The sequence below is a fragment of the Macaca nemestrina genome, chromosome 7 (genome assembly GCF_043159975.1).
Source record: "Macaca nemestrina isolate mMacNem1 chromosome 7, mMacNem.hap1, whole genome shotgun sequence".
Lineage (NCBI taxonomy): Eukaryota > Metazoa > Chordata > Mammalia > Primates > Cercopithecidae > Macaca > Macaca nemestrina.
The window spans coordinates 130,818,766-130,836,843 of NC_092131.1; the positions used below are offsets into that span (position 1 = coordinate 130,818,766).

General features: G+C 35.3%; 1 protein-coding gene across 5 annotated transcripts in view; it reads right to left on the minus strand.

Moving 5' to 3' along the window:
- LOC105487639 (leucine rich repeat containing 49) overlaps nucleotides 1-18,078 on the minus strand; it is a 208,178-nt gene that overhangs the window by 57,242 nt on the left and 132,858 nt on the right. For all 5 annotated transcript variants that reach the window (XM_011751153.3, XM_024794735.2, XM_011751149.3 and 2 more), the window contains 2 exons: nucleotides 17,260-17,343; nucleotides 13,196-13,359 (listed from right to left, as the gene is read on the minus strand). In XM_011751153.3, coding sequence (XP_011749455.2) covers nucleotides 13,196-13,359; nucleotides 17,260-17,343 — 248 coding nt within the window. The remainder of the gene's footprint in view (nucleotides 1-13,195; nucleotides 13,360-17,259; nucleotides 17,344-18,078) is intronic.

The following is an 18,078-nucleotide window of genomic DNA, read 5'->3' on the forward strand; positions in this document are numbered from 1 at the left end:
TTTGTATGGAAAATAAAACCTGATTATGTATAATATATTTATGTAAGAATAATTTCTTTTTTAAACTTTTAAGTTCAGGGGTATATGTACAGGTTTGTAACATAGGCAAACTGTGTCATGGGGGTTTATTATATAGATTATTTCATCACCCAGGTATTAAGCCTAGTACTCGTTAGTTATTTTTCCTCCTCCTTCCACCTTCCACCGTCCAATAGGCCCTGGTGTGTCTTTCCACTCAGTGTGTACATGTGTTCTCATCATTTAGCTCCCACTTATAAGTGAGAACATGTGGTATTTGAGTTTCTGTTCTGTGTTAGTTTGCTAATGATAATGGCCTCCAGCTCCATCCATGTCCCTGCAAATAACATGATCTCATTCTTTTTTATAGCTGTATCGTATTCCTCGGTGAATATGTACCACATATTCTCTCTTTCTTTCTTTTTCTTTTCTTTCCTTTTTTTTTTTTTTTTAACACAGTTTCACTCTGTCGCCCAGACTGGAGTGCTGTGGCACAATCTCAGGCCACCGCAACCTCCGCCTCTCGGGTTCAAGAGATTCTCATGTCTCAGCCTCCCAAGTAGCTGGGATTACAGACATGTGCCACCATGATCAGCTAATTTTTGTATTTTTAGTAGAGACGGGGTTTCACCATATTGGCCAGGCTGGTCTCGAATGCCTGACCTCAAGTGATCTGCCTGCCTCGGCCTCCCACATTTTGTTTATCCAGTATATCACTGATGGGCATTCAGATTGATTCCATATCTTTGCTATTGTGAATAGTGCTGCCGTGAACATACATGTGCATGTGTCTTTATACTAGAATGATTTATATTCCTTTAGGTATACACTCAATAATGGGATTGCTGGGTTGAACAATATTTCTATGGCTGGAACATTAAAATATGGGGCAGGAACATTGAAACATGGAGGCGAGTAGGAGCTGGAGATGAGCCTGAAAAGTCAGATTTTATCCTGCATGGTTCAGAAGCAGAAAAAGGTTTTTAAATTTAAAAAGTGATGAGATTATATTCAACACAAGTTTTTAAGAACCTCCAAAGTATCATGCATGAATCTAGGTACTGGTGTTAGGGATACAAAGATGAATAAGATATGCACTCTGCTCTCAAAGACCCAATTCAGACAGATAAGTCAATCAACTTTGTGGAGGACATAGTAGGGAGAGGCTGAATGTAGGGGATGAGCAAGACCATTGCAAAAGTGTCAACTAGACCATATGCAGGCATAACAAAAAATGGTATGGTGTAGTCGAAATGGCAATGTCAAGAAAATGAGATGGACTTTAGTTCAAATTCCAGATCTGCCATTGGTAACTGATGACTTCTGGGGCAAGTTACTTAATTATTTGAGTTTCAGTTTCCTTGTATGAAAATGATTATCATAATACACATATTTTCAGAGTTGTGAAAATTAGAAAAAAATATTCTAAACTATGCCTCATACTTAGCTCAGTACATTTTCATGATTATTAATAAAAGATAACATAGATTTATCAGACATTTAAGAATAAATAAAAGTAAGAGTTAGTGATTGACTAGAGAATGAAGGAAAGGGTGGAATTAAGTGTGACTCAAATTTCTAGAGTGGGTAACTGGTCATCTGACCCAGTTTCCTACCTCTGTCTACTCTAAATTTGTACTCTAAGAAAGCTGGTATTCTTCTCTGGAGGATCTGTTTAAAATTTGTTTTCCCATAAAGTCCAATACATTTCCAATTACATTCTCCAACTGAAATATTAATTATATAATAGCAGGCAGAATGACATCAAATATGAATTCTCTTCAAGATTTTTATGGTTAATTTTAAGTCCAAAGTTTCATCTATTCAACTTGATCTTTACATAAGAATAAGTCAGGAGGCTGGGCACAGTGGTTTATGCCTGTAATCCCAGCTCTCTGGGAGGCCGAGGTGGGTGGATCACAGAGTCAGGAGTTAGAGATCAGCCTGATCAATATGATGAAACCCCATCGCCACTAAAAATACAAAATTAGCTGGGCATGGTGGCGCATGCCTGTAATCCCAGCTACTTGGGAGGCTGAGGCAGGAGAATCGCTTGAACCCGGGAGGCAGAGGTTGTGGTGAGCTGAGATTGCACCATTGCACTCCAGCCTTGGTAACAAGAGTGAAACTCCATCTCAAAAAAAAAAAAAAAAAAGTCAGGAAAATACCCTATGCCTTTTCAATAAAGGACCCTAAGAAAAGACAGGGTGACTAGCTCAATGCAATAAAATAATGACTCTGAAAGCCAGGCTAAATGTAGAACATACTCTTAAATGTCTAGATGAAAAGAGACATTATTTAGGAGGATTATGATTATTTTTTTAACCTTTAGGCTTTTCATAACAGGCCTGAACAGAAAGACTTAAAGTATTGTGGAAGATTCTTTTCCCAATGAATAAGTGGTGCTGATTCCTATAATAATTTATTTTATGAATTTCTATTACAACATTTGTAGGTGTGAAAATTCATTGTATGCATTATATTTTATTATAGTAGTGTTGGCTAAAATACCACAGTGTTCGTAGACAGGAAATGACCAAAAATAAACCAGCTTCACTGCATGCATCCAATGTAAGCAAAAAAAAAAAAAAAATTACACCAAGTACTTTCCAATTTCTGCCAGAGAAAAGAAACCTGCAATATGTCATTTTACTGGAGAGCTGTCCCAAGTACAGTGAACAGTGAAATCATTAGTGGGATATAGCAAAGTTTTAGAGAATTTCTTCCCTTTTTGTGTCTATAATTTTTTCATGGACACTTGTTTCCAGGCATTTAGTTACACACCCATAAGCCAAAGGTTACGGAACATTGTAACCCAAGAATTATCCACTTTTTTGGCATTATGAAATACTAAAGACTATAAATATAAATGATTATTAAAAATGGAAAACCTTATGTAGTATTAAAACACAAATTGAAACACTAGGTAAGAAACTTTGCGGCCCTCTGACTAGCTTTGTATGTTCAGAAATAGTTAAATTGTATCATTCAGGGTCCCAAATGATAAAATTTAATTATCTTTTTGAAGACTTACAGAAAATGTAGAAATATAACCTCTAATGTTTAAAATTCTTCACTTTGTACTTTCAGATAAAAATAGCATACAGACTAAGCACATGTGTTTAAAACCTCTCCCTCCAAGACCCCATTGAAGAATAGTAAAGTAATCAAAAAGACATAAACCCACAACAACAACAAGCGCAGCAGGGGAAGACTATTGGCAGCAGGAGATTTCAGAAAATTTCTGGAAGCTAGAAAGAAAAAGTGTTAAATGATGAAGAAGGATAAAAAAGGGCTGTATTCTCAAATAAGCCCTGGAAATAAGAAAAAGATGGCAGCCAAATTGCTCAGTGGAACTCTGGAAAGCAACAAACAGTAAGTATGATGGAGGATGGGAGTGAGAAGTGAGACTGAACACAGGGGCATTAATTGAAGATCTGTAAAAGGTCTCTCCCACCTACTTCTCTCACTGCCAACAAGTCTCACAGAGTGGCACTGCAGTTCAGTGAGAAAGGAAGAACACTCAATAAATAGCACTAGGGTAACTGATTATTCCTATGCAAAGAAAACCCCTCCCCACCCAAATCAGACCTTAACCTCAAATATAAATATCAATTACCGGTATAATAAAAAGTTAAATATAAAAAGGCCAAATATTAAACCTTTAGGAAGACAAAATGGGAGAATGTTTTTAAAATTTCAATGTGGTAAAGGAATTATTTTCCTAAACACAATCTAAGTGGGTAAGCCATAAAGGAACAGGTATATATTTTTGTGTCTTCAGTATATAAATGGTATTTAAAGTCAAAGCCATGTAGGAGATTGCCTAGGGGGAAAGCAGAGAGTGTAAAGACAGCCCAGGACCAAAATCCGAAGAACTCTACCATCAAGAGGTTGAGAGGACAGAAATACTTGAAGATATGAGAAAGACACATAATACAAGAGAAAATCAAAGGCTACTAATAATGATATAAAATGATAAACTATAAAGAATGGCCAAAAGCAAATGATGACTCTAAATTAGATTACAGAGACAGGCTTCAAAAAGAGTAGATTCTAGAAGTCAGAATGTAGAAACAGCAGTAAATTTCTTTGTTCAATTTTTTTAAAAGGCAATCAGAAACTCCAGAAAAAAACAAACTATATATGAAAAGCATGGCTAAAATATGAAACAAACTAAAATGTGGCATGGGTTTGGACAACTTTTAAGGTATAATGAAGAGGGGTCCATTTGAATTTGATGTTATGACTATTCTTAGAGTGGCTTAGGAAGCAGAAAAGGAGACATAATCATAGCTTAATCCTTTACCATAAAGTAAAAGATTGCTATATTATAGAAACTTAAATACTGTTTACCAGTTTTCAAGTTTTAAATGCTACCAACTGACAAAGTTTTATGATTATAGAACGGATATAAATGACATTAATCTTGAAATGTAAAAGTATAGCTCATAGAATATAGCCAAATTGGAATCCCAAAGAGAAAGCAAAAATGCTAGAGTAGGGAACGCCAAAACACTCCATCCCTCCACAAAAGCAACAAATATGCTAGCAACAAAAAACCCCCAAAAACAAAATCAACTTTTTCAGAAATCTGGAATCTAATAAATTACAAAACCAGGGAAACAATGAAGAAAAGAAAAACTGTTGAATTTCAATAAGAGAGTTCTGAAGCATTTTAACTTACCCTGTTACCACTCCCCACTCCCCAGCTTGGTGGTGGCCTTGAAGTTGAACAGCCCACATTCCTGGTGCAGGCTGCTGGCAACAGAGGAAGCAATATAGACCATATTTTCAAAAAACTGCAGTTGTGTGTTTTGACATGTTTGGTGACTCTCTGAAGGATTAGCTCAAGGGCTTGCCTTTGGATCACTTGCCTTGGAGCTTCCCTAGGGCTGAGGTGGCTTCTAAGTGGCATTTGTTGAAAGTACTGAAAGGCAAAAATGTATTAGCTGCCACCACACTGGACAAGGGATAGTAGCTGCAGCAAGCAACAGACAGATCAAAAAGGCTGAGAAGGAAGAGGCTGGGGAAGGAGATGTCTGGGAGAATAGAGTTTTGAGAAGCTCCTGTGAGTCCAGGGAATCTAAAAGGCCACATGCATGTCCAGGGTCAGACACATGTTTGGAAAAGACCTGAGAAGATACTAATCTTAACCCTAAACTTAACCCCTGGCTGATCTTCAGGTTTTACACAAGCAGGAATGAAGGTTAAGGCAGAGTGGCAAACTGTCTAGATAAGCCGTGAAAGACTGCCTCAAAACAGAACCAATCTATAGAGGCTGGGAGAGGTTTATTTTTTCCTTTTTTCTCCAGGCATTTAAGAAAATCTCTGAAAATCACTAACTGACCACTAAGCTAATGGAACAGAGATTTCAGTGGGTATACATGATAAATAATATAGTCTTCACAGAAATAATTAGGAAAGTCATTAAACAAATAGAAGACAACAATCAAAATAAGCAGCAACAACAAACCCTAGAGTGGAGGAATGATCTGATCTCCAGAGTTGTCACATATATGTCCAGTTTCAACAAAAAATATGATGCATACAAAGAAACAAGAAAGTCTAACCCACTCACAGGAAAAAAGAAATGAACAGAAACTGTTTCTGAGGAAGCCCAGGCATTGGACTTACTAGACAAAAACTTTTAAGTCAACTATTTTAAATATGCTGAAATAACTAAGGAAAACCAAGAGAATAATGTCTCACCAAATAAAGAATATCAATAAAGAGATGGAAATTAAAAAGGAATCAAATAGAAATTCTGGAGTTGGAAAGTACAATAACTAAAAAGCTCTCTAGAGGGCTTCAACAGCAGATTTTAGTAGGCAGGAGAAAGAATCAGTAAACTTAGATAGGTCAATTAAATTACATAGGAGTGAGGGAAAATAAAGAGTAAAGATAAATGAACAGAACCAGGAAAACTGTGGGACACTATCCAGCATACCAACATAAACATAATGGGGGTTTCAGAAGGACAGACATGAGAGAAAAAAAAGCAGAAAGAATATTTGAAAAAACAATGGCCAGAAACTTCCCAAATTTGATAAAAGACATAAAACAACATATCCAAGAGGCTCAATGAACTCTGACTAGGATAAACTCATAGATCCACACCAAGACACATTATAACCAAACTACTGAAAGACAAAAATAAAGAGACAATCTTGAAAGTAGTGAGAGAGAAGTGACTCATAATGGACAAGGGATCCTCCATAAGAATGACAGCTGATTTCTCATCAGAAATCATGGAGACCAGAAGGTAGTGGATGACATATTTAAAGAGCTGAAAGAAAAAAAAAAAAAACCTGTCAACCCAGAATTATATATGGCAAAACTGGACTTCACAAATAAGAGAGAAAATAAGACATTCCTTGATAAACAAAAGCTGAGGGAGTTTATTGTTAGTATACCTGACCTACAGGAAATGCTAAAGGAAGTTCTCTGGAAATTAAAGAACACTAGTTGGTAACTTGAAGTCATATGAAGAAATAAATAACATCAAGAAAGGTAATTACACAGGTGCATAATAAAAGCCAGTATTACTGAATTTTTAGGTTAATCCTTTTTTTAAAATATGATTCAAAAGAAAAATGCATTAAAAATAATTATAAATCTATAATGTACACACAATGTTTAAAGATGTAATTTCTGAAAACAGTAACAGAAAAGGGAGTAGAGCTAAACAGAAGCGAAGTTTTTATATACTACTACAACTAGATTGGTATTAATTCTAACTAGCTAAATTAAAATGTTAATTGTAATCCCCAGGGTAACAACTAAGAAAATAGCTAGGAAATGTATAGTAAAAGGAACAAGAAGGGGATCAAAAATGGTACGCTAAGAAAATCAGCTAAATACAAAAGAAGAAAGCAATGAAGGAATTGAGGGAGCAAAAAACAATATACATCAGATAGAAAGCAAACAACAAAATGGGAGACATGTGTCTTTCCTTATCAGGACTTCAAAGATTAAACTACTCAAATTAAAAAGCAGAAATTAGCAGAAAGGATTTTCTTGTTTTCGAGATGGAGTCTTACTCTGCTGCCCAGGCTAGAGTACAATGATGCAGTCTTGGCTTACTGCAACCTCGGCCTCCTGGGTTCAAGCGATTCTCCTGCCTCAGCTTCTTGAGTAGCTGGGATTACAGTATATGCCACCACGTCTCGCTAATTTTCATATTTTTAGTAGAGATGGGGTTTCACCATGTTGGCCAGGCTGGTCTCGAACTCCTGACCTCAGGTGATCCACCTGCCTCAGGCTCCCAAAGTGCTAGGATTACAGGTGCGAACTACCACTCCCAGCCAGGATTTTTTTTTTTTAAAGATCCAAGTATATGCTTTCTACAAGATTAAAAGACACAAATAGGATGAAATGGAAAGAATAGAAACAGATATTCCATGCAAACAGTAACCAAGAGAGCCAGAGTATCTACTAATATTATGTAAAAAAGATTTTATATCAAATATTTTTATGAGAGTCATGGAAGAACATTTTATATTGAAAAATCGGTCAATCCCTAAGGAAGGTATAACAATTACAAAGGTATATGCACTTAAAACCTAAAATATATGAAGCAAAATGGACAAAGTTGAAAGAAGAAACAGTTCCATAATAACAGTTGGAGACTTCAATACTCTACCTTCAATAATGGATAGAACAACCAGACAGAAGATCAACAAGTAAACTGAGGACTTGAAGTACACTATAAAACCAACTAACAGATATGTATAGAAAACCCCACCCAACAACAGCAGAATACATATTCTTCTCAAGTATGCATGGAAAATTCTCTGGGATAGACCATATGTTCATCTATAAAGCAAGTCTCAATCAATTTAAAAAGATTAAATTCTACAAAATATCTTCTCTGACCACAATGAACAAATCTGGAAAATTCAGAAATTAAACACTGCAGTCTTAAACAACCATTGGATGAAAGAAGAAATCACAAGGAAAATTACAAAAGTACAGTTGATAGAAGTTGCAATGTACAAAGTGGGAAAAATAAAAAGGACAGACTCATCTTGCAAATGCAGACTTGAGGGCTATTGCCTATAGTGGATGAAACAAAAAAATAGAGATTTAGATACATATTACAAAAGCTACCAATAAAGCAACTATAGATATATAGTTTGGGGAGGAAAAGAGGTGAGGAAGCTGAATCTTCATCTATTAGCACAAGTAGTATATCTAAATCTTACAAATTTAAAAAACTGCATAATATACATTTAAAGATGTGGTAGAAAAGGAGCCAGTAAAATACCACTTAAAAAAAATAAAAGAGTAGCCACATACATAAAAGGAAAATCAGGTGAATGAGGAGTTTCAACTATGTCAGATGCTGTAAGGAGGTCAAGTAAAATAAGGACTTACAGTTCAAAAAGTCAAACTGAATGCTCTGGTTAAGAATTCCTTGTTTAGACAAAATGCAAGGTATAATAAGTTCTTTTAGAAATATCTCTAAATTTCAGTTCTAGGAGATTTTACAGGAATCAGATAACTACAAACTAAACTGAAGAAAAATCTACAACCAGTAGAAGTTGTAAGTAACTGATTTTGCATTATAATCCCTATGAGTTATATACTATCTGTCCTAAAATTTTATTTTTCTGCCTTCATGTATAAATATCTTCTGTGGCTACTCAACTTGCTAGTTTTTAGGTCATTAAAAAAAAGAATCAAACTAAGAGAATGTAACAGTGTTTCCATGACACTTTAAACATACATTTGTAGAAAGTAAATCTTTTGCCAGAAATTGTGGATCCCCTTCCTAATGATTCATCATTACACTTTACATCCTGTCCATTGAACCCCTACATCTCTTCTCCCATCTCTCCCAAACTCTTTCTCTATGCTTCCTTCTTAAAAGCTAATGACTTTGTGGAACTCCTAATAAAAATTCTGAAACTCTTGGCAGTAAGCATAAGGCACAACAATTTTCACTAACAGATACTTCCTCTTTCTCTTGGAACAGCTTGCTTGTTTTTGAGACCATAAAGACCCTATGATTTTAAATTATTTTAGAGGGTCATAAAATGTTTGGTCATATGCCACTTTAAAAGTTCAAAATGTCATGAAAGTCATGTTAATAGTCTGCAATCCACTGATCAGAGATAGTTTTGCCAGATAAAAGAGTCATTTAATAAAAAAGATACTCCTGCATTCACTGAAGCTGCCAAAACTAGTAAAACTTAAACAGTGAATAGCCGTGTCACAAGAGAACACGATGCATGGCCTCTGGTACCGTACCATACCTTGTTCTACCATCAGTAACTTCAATATCTACAATAATGGCTTCAATGGATCTTCTTTATTCTGGTGACCTTCACTTCTACTCTTTTCCAACAATCCGCTCTGATAACCACAATAATGGCTTCCATATTGCTTAGATTTCATTACTTAAATGTGTTCTACCTCTAAAATATTTAACCTCAAAAACTTACTTTGACCATAAATTCCCACTATTCCATCTCGTTTTTAATGCTCTTACTTTATATGTTCCTCATCTGCAACTTTAATCAGACGTCCCGTCCCAGAAACAAAATTTTCTTCCAATCTGTTGCCAACCTTCTGTTTTTTAATTCCTTAAAATCTCGCCTAGACTATCTGACCCATCATTTCTACCTTTTCCTTTATCATCACACTTGAATTTTTTTATTCCTTGCCTTTGATCCCTTGTCTCTTTGTTGTTTATCAGACATTTAGCTTCTCTTCTGTTATACTTAGCTACTCTGCGCTCTTGGAATAAACTCACTCAACCATTCAGGCTAAAGTTGCTATAATTTCATGGTCTCTAACCTCATTTAGTTCCTCAGAATTTTCCTTCAGACTTTCAACATTTTCCCAATTAGCTCCCTCTGGATATCAAACAAGACCTGTTTCTTAAAAAAGTGTCACTACTGTTAAAACAATGCTAATTCTTCTGAAATTAATAAGTAAACTTAAATGTGATTTGAACAAGATTCTCACCATTTCTTTTCTATTTAGGTTAACTGATTTTGAAGTTCATATGAGGCTGGGCACAGTGGCTCATGCCTGTAATCCCAGTACTTTGGGAGGTCAAGGCGGGCACATCATTTGAGCCTAAGAATTCAAGACCAGCCTGAGCAACATGGCAAAACTCCACCTCTACAAAAATTACAAAAATTAGCTGGACATAGTGGTGTGCGCCTATAGTCCCAGCTATTAGGGAGGCTGAGGTGGGAGGATTGCTTCAGCCCAGGAGGCGAAGGTTGCAGTGAGCCAAGATCATGCCACTGCACTTCAGCCTGGGAAACAGAATGAGGCCCTGTCTCAATAAATAAATAAATAAAGTTCATATGGAAGAATAGGTGTGTGACAATTGAACTTGAAAAGAACAGTGGAAACCTATTTCCCCTACAAGTTGTGAAAACTTACTACAAAATTACTATAATCAAGAGTCTGGTATTGGCATTAAAATAGGTAAGTGAAATGGGTAGTCCAGAAATATATGCACATATTTACAAAACCTTAACGTGAGATAAAGATGGAATTCTCGTGAAAAAAGAATAGTTTAATTTTTATTTATTTTGTTTATTTTTTTCTGAGACGATGTCTTGCTCTGTCACCCAGGCTGGAGTGTAGTGGCATGATCTCGGCTCACTGCAAGCTCCGCCTCCCAGGTTCACGCCATTCTCCAGCCTCAGCCTCCAGAGTAGCTGGGACTACAGGTGCTCGCCACCAAGCCTGGCTAATTTTTTTGTATTTTTTGTAGAGACGGGGTTTCACTGTGTTAGTCAGGATGGTCTTGATCTCCTGACCTCGTGATCCGCCCGCCTCGGCCTCCCAAAGTGCTGGGATTACAGGCATGAGCCACCATGCCTGGCCAGAAGAATAGTTTAATTTTTAAAATGCTATTAGCAAATTGAGTAGTCAATTGAAATAAAATCAAGTTAGACCCTTATCTCACACTGTGTATAAAAATAAGTTTGAGGCCATGTACGGTGGCTCACGCTTGTAATCCTAGCACTTTGGGAAACCGAGGCAGGAGGATCACTTGAGGTCGGTAGTTCAATACCAGCCTAGTCAACATGGTGACACCCCATCTCTATTAAAAATACAAAAATTAGCCAGGTGTGGTGGTGGGCACCTGTAAAGTCTCAGCTACTCAGGAGGCTGAGGCAGGAGAATTGCTTGAACCTGGGAGGTGAAGGTTGACGTGAGCCAACGTTGTGCCACTGCCCTCCAGCCTGGGTGACAGAGTGAGACTCCGTCTCCAAAAAAAAAAAAATTTGATGGATTGAAGGACTTTTAGAACCTTACTATAATTTTAGAATAAAAAATTCCAGATTACTTGGATAAACTTGAAACTGAAAAAAATAATTTTTAAAAAAGAAATTAGAAATAGAACTGACATTATTTCATAAATCTAAAGCCCAATGCTATAAAGTTTTAACATTATAAAGTGTTATAGTTCTAACGAAGTAAAATTATATTTTGCCATTTAAATAATATTAAATATAGCTCCAGGGCTATATAAGAGTGGTATATTAGTTATATAAATTGTCACTTCATTAGAATTTTTATTCTTGCTTTATTTTTGTAGCTGAAAGAGCTGAGGAGGTCTACATGTGGATCCCAAGTGAGCTGAAGGAAATACACTGATATAAGTTAATTCTATAGCTAAAAGTTAAAAAGCATATTTGCCTAAATATATATTAGACTCTAACTGCAGACAATTTCCAAAACATTATTCTCATGTCACTCAAATTAATTCCTTCACTATATATTTTTTGCATATGAAAGGCTTAAAGACTTCCAGCTAAAAACCTGAAGTAAAAGCTATATTATATTTAATTTTAAAAGGTGTTTCAATCAGAGTTTAGTTAAGGTAATAAGACATACATGCTTCATCAAATTAAACAAAATTAAAACATATTCTATCTTTGATTTTTAGGCTTTATTTTAAAATTATGTAAATATAGTCAGCCCTCAGTATCAGTGGGTTCTGCATCCATAGATTAAACCAAATGGATCAAAAATATCTGAAAAAAATTCCACAAAGTTCCAAAAGCAAAAGTTGAACTTGCCACATGCTGAGTACTATAACAAATCCATGCAAATCAAGTGATGTGTAGGCACTGTATTAGATACTATTTAAGTAATCTAGAGATGATTTCAAGTATATGGCAGGAAGAGTGTAGGTTATATGCAAATACTATCCCATTTTATATAAGGGAATTGAGTATCTGCAGATTTGGGTATTTGCAGGGGTCCTGGAATCAATCCCATGTGGATACTGAGGGGAAGCTGTACAAATATATATTTAAAGTATACATGCACTATAAAGATATAGATGCTTTATGTCCCTCTGAATTTACTTGATTCCAATATGCTTTTCTGAGAGGAAGAGAAACATGTGGAGTCTAGATAATGCACTCAGCATTGCTCATAAACCTAGGGATATGTTATCATGTGATAAATGTATCATAGAAGAAAAGAGGTTGTGAGCCACTGGAATAGAAGTATAGATCACAGCTGGAGTAACTTTCAGATTACATGCCCTGTTGTTTACTATGAGTAGTTAAAGAGTAAGGTTTTGTGCTGGCTGCTGAGGACACAGCAGGAGTCAAGTCAATCAGGCAGGATTCCTTTCCTTATGAAGCTTACATTCTAATGGGGAAGACACACATGAAACAACTATCTACCAACTTGGAGTTAGGGAAGGCTTTTTTGGAAGATGTGAAGTTTAAACTTCAGACCTCTGTGGGTGAGCTGAAGTTAGCTAGGGTGGGATCAGAGAAATAGTGCAGGGAAGTGGTTGGTGTCAGGGCAGAAAAACACTATTCCTATAAGAAAAGTTCTGAAGTAGGAAGTAACTGAACTGAAAGACAGTGATGCTGCAATAGCAGAAGAACATGGTTGATGGCATGAGATAAAAGAGATGAAGTGGGCAAAAGACATCATAGACTATATTAAGCAATCTAGACTTTTCCCTATAAAAAATATGAAATGCCCTATGAAGGGTGTTGTATTAGGAGAGTGTTGTAGTAAGATTTATATTTTCAATTTTTCCATCTTAATTTCTAATTTCAGCAAGTTTTCTTAAGGAAACTCTTTTAAAATAATTATATGTAAAATGATTTCTAATTCCCACTCCAAATTCAATTATCTAAAGATGCTCGTATCTTGAAAGAATACCATTGCATACCCTGTTTCCTCTGGGAATGCAGAGAGGGTGCTTCCATCAATCTGACAGGGATCCTGAGCAGAGTCAGAATCTTTTCTATCTTCATTTGTAGCAATATTGGCTACTCGTTGTTGTTGCAAGTCCCACTGTCGAGCTACGTTGTTAATTGTTAACCTTTTCTTCTCCTATTAAAAAGTTAATTGTGACAAAAGTTATATAATGCAATTTTTGTAGCAGAAGTGACATCTAAGGGGCATATTGTTTGTACCTTCTTGTAATACTTTTAAAAGGAACATGTCCCTTATAAGTAGATACCCAATACATTCTAAAACAAGATTCAAGAGGCCTGTATTTACTCTCTGCATCCAAAATCTCAATAATCATCTAACACTCTAAAGGAAAAAAATATGCAAACAATTATTGCTCTTTAGGAACTTAATTTTATTAAAAATAAATATACAATCAACTAGAGATTAAAAATTCAAAATCTGAAATTTTAATTTCACAGAAATTTTTACATACTTAATGTTACCTGAAGTTTTAAACAGAAATTTATATGCCTCTAACATAGTAAGAAAAACCTAATGATATTTTAGTTTTTCTACTCAATAATTAAGACTGGTAAGGTGAAATAATCTTGGAGGGTGGAAAGGAAGGAGTTGATCAATGTTCCAAGTTTCTCAGAATAAATTATAATGTCTGAAATTTAAAAATTATTCTCTAGACTATTAAAAGAAATTGTACTGGGTTGAAGTGTCTCTAGATAACTAGTACCATTCCAGATGAATAGGAAAGAAATTAATTCATTATAAGCAATAGATGCCTTAAGGTAGTGGTTCTCAAATTTCAGGGTACCTCAAATCACCTGGAGGTTAAAATGATCGCTGATTTAGAGTTTTTGGAATAGTGTTTGAGAATTTGAATTTCTACCAGGCTCCTAAGTATTCTAATATTGCTAGTTCATGGACCTCACTTTGAGAACCACTGACTTACAGCATTGGAGCTCAATCCTCTCATAGAAACCCTGTTGTGAAAAAGCAGATCTAGACTACTGAAAGAAATTGTGCTAAATTGAAACGTTTCTATTCAACTTATATACATTAATAGAAAAAAATCCCTATTCTGGTAAAGTTTCCATTATCAAAAGATACTACTTAATTACAGTCTATCAATTAGATCAGAATGCTGAAAATAGACACTTTCCTTTTGCTCTTTACTAAGACTACAATCCTGCATTGAAAAATCAGCTGAGTGTGACACTGACCCCTCTTCACCTGCTGGCCCTGGAGCCAGAGCAGGCTAGTAGGAAGATTCTCTGGCCACTCCTTCAGTACACGTAGAATAATTCTTTGTAGTTGTACCTGTTTGCATATATTTGAGTAATTTTTGGTTATCTAAGATTTTAGCATGTATGCATGACATTAGATAGGAATAAAAAGTGATATGGCTTGTTTAATATTAAAACTAAAGTTTTAAAAGTTCTATTTCTGTTTTAAAAATGTTTTTTGGGGGAGTGCAGTGGTGCATACTTGAAATCTCAACTACTTGGGAGGCTAATGCAGGAGGACTGCTTGCAGGAGTTGAAGGCTGTAGTGTGCTATGGTCACACCTGTGAACTGCATTCCAGCCTAGGCAACACAGCAAGACCCCATCTCAAAAAAAAAAAAAAAATGTTTTGGGCCTGGCTTTCTTTTTTTCGGTTTTTTGGTGTTTCAAATTTATGTGCACAATTCAGTGGGTTATATTTAATATGTATATACTTTGGGGACTTTTTGACATTCTATGCATGTGCTCCTTATATAAAGCAAGTAGAAATCTGCGATTTTTAAATAAAAACATTTTTCCCTATTCTATAATAAAAAGGCTTCTTACCTTAAGGAATTCTATTTAAGTTACTTACTGATGACTATGCCAACCCAATTTTTAATCTAAGCAACTGTTTTTTTTTTTTTTTTAACTCAGTATCAAGGCCACTTTGAAAGAGGCCAGGGCAGTGAGTTAATGGATGATGGTTCTCATGTTGGCTTCATGCATTTGGATTTCTGGCTGGCAGGGGTAGGCGAAAGAAATATTTGGAATGAGGTAGATATAGCAGTGCTTAGAGAAAGGGCATAAAATATCTTTAGACCACTGAGTATGTTAACAAATTTATAACAAGATAGTCTTTGAAAATGCAAACGTTTTCCTATATTAGTGCCAAAATTAAGCTTCTTTAATTTGGGTTATTAAAATCAGATAATTACCAGGTTGACTAAGAGAATGATTAATTTTACTGGGGCCAGGAAAAGGGAAGACATATTTTAAGACAGAAGTATAGCCTGTCCTAATGTCAGGTGGGGATTAACGGCTGGCCAGGAGGACACATAAGGGCTCTGGGCATCTGTGGAGGGGAAAAAAAAAGAAGCAAAAGAAAGGTTAGAGAATGCTAGAGATTCTGCAAGGCATAAGGGGGTACCCAAAGTAAAGTGTAAAGATCACAGAGTCATTTGTGATATCAGTGACAATTATGTTTCTAATAGCTAGGTGCCAATAAATGGCCAAGTCTGTGCTAAAGTGACAAATATTTTAGAAGGTGCCAAATTCCAATTTCTGCCATTTGAGTCTATTTTTCATGGTCCAGGCAAGACCACACCAGTATATGCCATCAGTTTCACTTTCCTTCACTTCTAAGGTTACAAGGAAAATGAAAAGCAACAAGGCAGAAGACAGTATCTATACACTCTTCCTGTACCCAATCCATCCCATTTTCTTTCTTTTTTTTTTTTGCATTCTTCTTTTTTTTAAAATTGTACTTTAAGTTCTGGGATACATGTGCAGAACGTGCAGGTTTGTTACATAGGTATACACATGCCATAGTGATTTGCTGCACCCATCAACCCATCATCTACATTAGGTATTTCTCCTAATGCTATCCGTCCCCTAGCCCCCCGACCCTCTGACAGGCCCCGGTGTGTGATGTTCCCCTCCCTGTGTCCATGTGTTCTCATTGTTCATCTCCCACTTATGAGTGAGAACATGCAGTGTTTGGTTTTCTGTTCCTGTGTTAGTTTGCTGAGAATGTCCATCCCATTTTCTTAATGATCAATATCTAGAGTTGCATGAGCAATCCTCAGCAAATGCTGAGGGTCTGTTGTATCATGATTCCAAATCTGAGTTAGGGCTAGAACCTGGGTCTCCTGATTCCCCATGCTTTTCCCCTTACTAAAAATAAATATAAGGAGTAAACCTCATAACTAAAGAGTCCTATTTAGTGACATTTTGTTTTGTCTCACTTATTTTCCTCAGGCTGCACTTAATTCCTGGACTCAAGCAATCCTCTGTCTTAGCCTCCCAAGTAGTTAAAACTTCAGGTACATACCACCTTGCCTGGCTAGTCATTTTTTTAAAATTCTGAGTGCTATTTTAATTTTAAAAAGAAAAGCATCTATATAGAACATGAATGAGTAATGATAATCAGGGTGATGTCCTTAATTTTAGAACATAGCATGATACATATTATGAACTATAAACTTTAAGCTGTCTTTACTTATACTTTGTGTATAAAATATTTAAAAGAGAATATTTTATTTAAGGAAATTAATATCTGCTAAATCATTTAAAACCAGTTTAAAACAAATTTGCATTCTTAAGTTCCACAAAATCTTTATCACTTCTATATCATAAACTTTTTAAATTTAAAAAGCTATCATTAAAAAAAAATAGCAGAGCTCATTAAAATACATCAGTAAAGATGACAGTCAATTACAGTACATTCCAAAATGAAGTGAATATGCCATGGGATACACAAGATGATGCACTGGTATGAACTAAAAGCGTTATAACTTCAATTATATTTATTTTTCATCTCTTCCTTTTAAAACTAGCTTTTGCATTTATTTTATAATGTATATCATACTGTATTTCTTAAGTACAGGTTTATTTATAGATAATAACTTGTAAAAGTTTTAGGGGTGCATACATTCTGTTGATAGGAATAAAAAACTTACAAAGTTTAGAAACCACTTTTCCAGTAGACTAGCTAGCCAGCTTTGGGGTATGTGTGTCTACGTGTGCACACACATCCACGTAGACATCAGAGAAAATACCTTAAGCAAAGATTGTTTATGACTTTCCCGCTTCTTCTCTTCCTCTTTTTTGGCTAAAACAGATGCCATACGCCTTTCTTCTTCCTAAAAGACATTTTCCAAAAAGTATTATGAAGAGTTTAACCATTTTTTAAGGCTAAATATCATTGGTCCTATTAAGTACAGTTTTCTTCTTGAGAGGCATAGTATTTGCTAGCAGAAAATATACTCTCAAAGAAAAAGTTAGTATGTTTCTCTTTATTTTCTTCTTCCCTCCTAATGCTAAAAATCTGTGCATTCCTAACTCTGTTCCCAGCTCTGGAGGTGACGTGAACCTAGCTCATACAAGAAAGGAAAAAGAATGAGAAGAAAAGGAGATGTATGTTTGCATAATTTTCCTTTTGTACTCTGTGCATCATGGTTCCACATAGGTTTAAAGTTTCTATCATCAAGGTAAGAAGGATAAAAGTAATACATCTAACAATATTGACTGGATCTGTGATAGAAAATCAGAACTTTTTTGATGAAAAAAACAAGGATAAATATCTTTTAAAACTCCAATTATATTAATAAATTATTCTCCATTAATATAATGACTTTTGGTTTGTTTTTAAGTTGTGTTGCCCAGTCTCATTTTTTAAATTCTAAAAGCTATGAAATATAGCATGATGACCGTAGTTAATAATCCTGTATTATAATCTTGGCATTTGCTAAGAGAATAGATCTTAAATGTTCTCACTACAAAAAATATATATATATAATTAGGTGAAGTGATAGAAATGTTAACTAACTTGATTGTGGTAATCATTTTATAAAATATATCAAATCACCACACTGTAC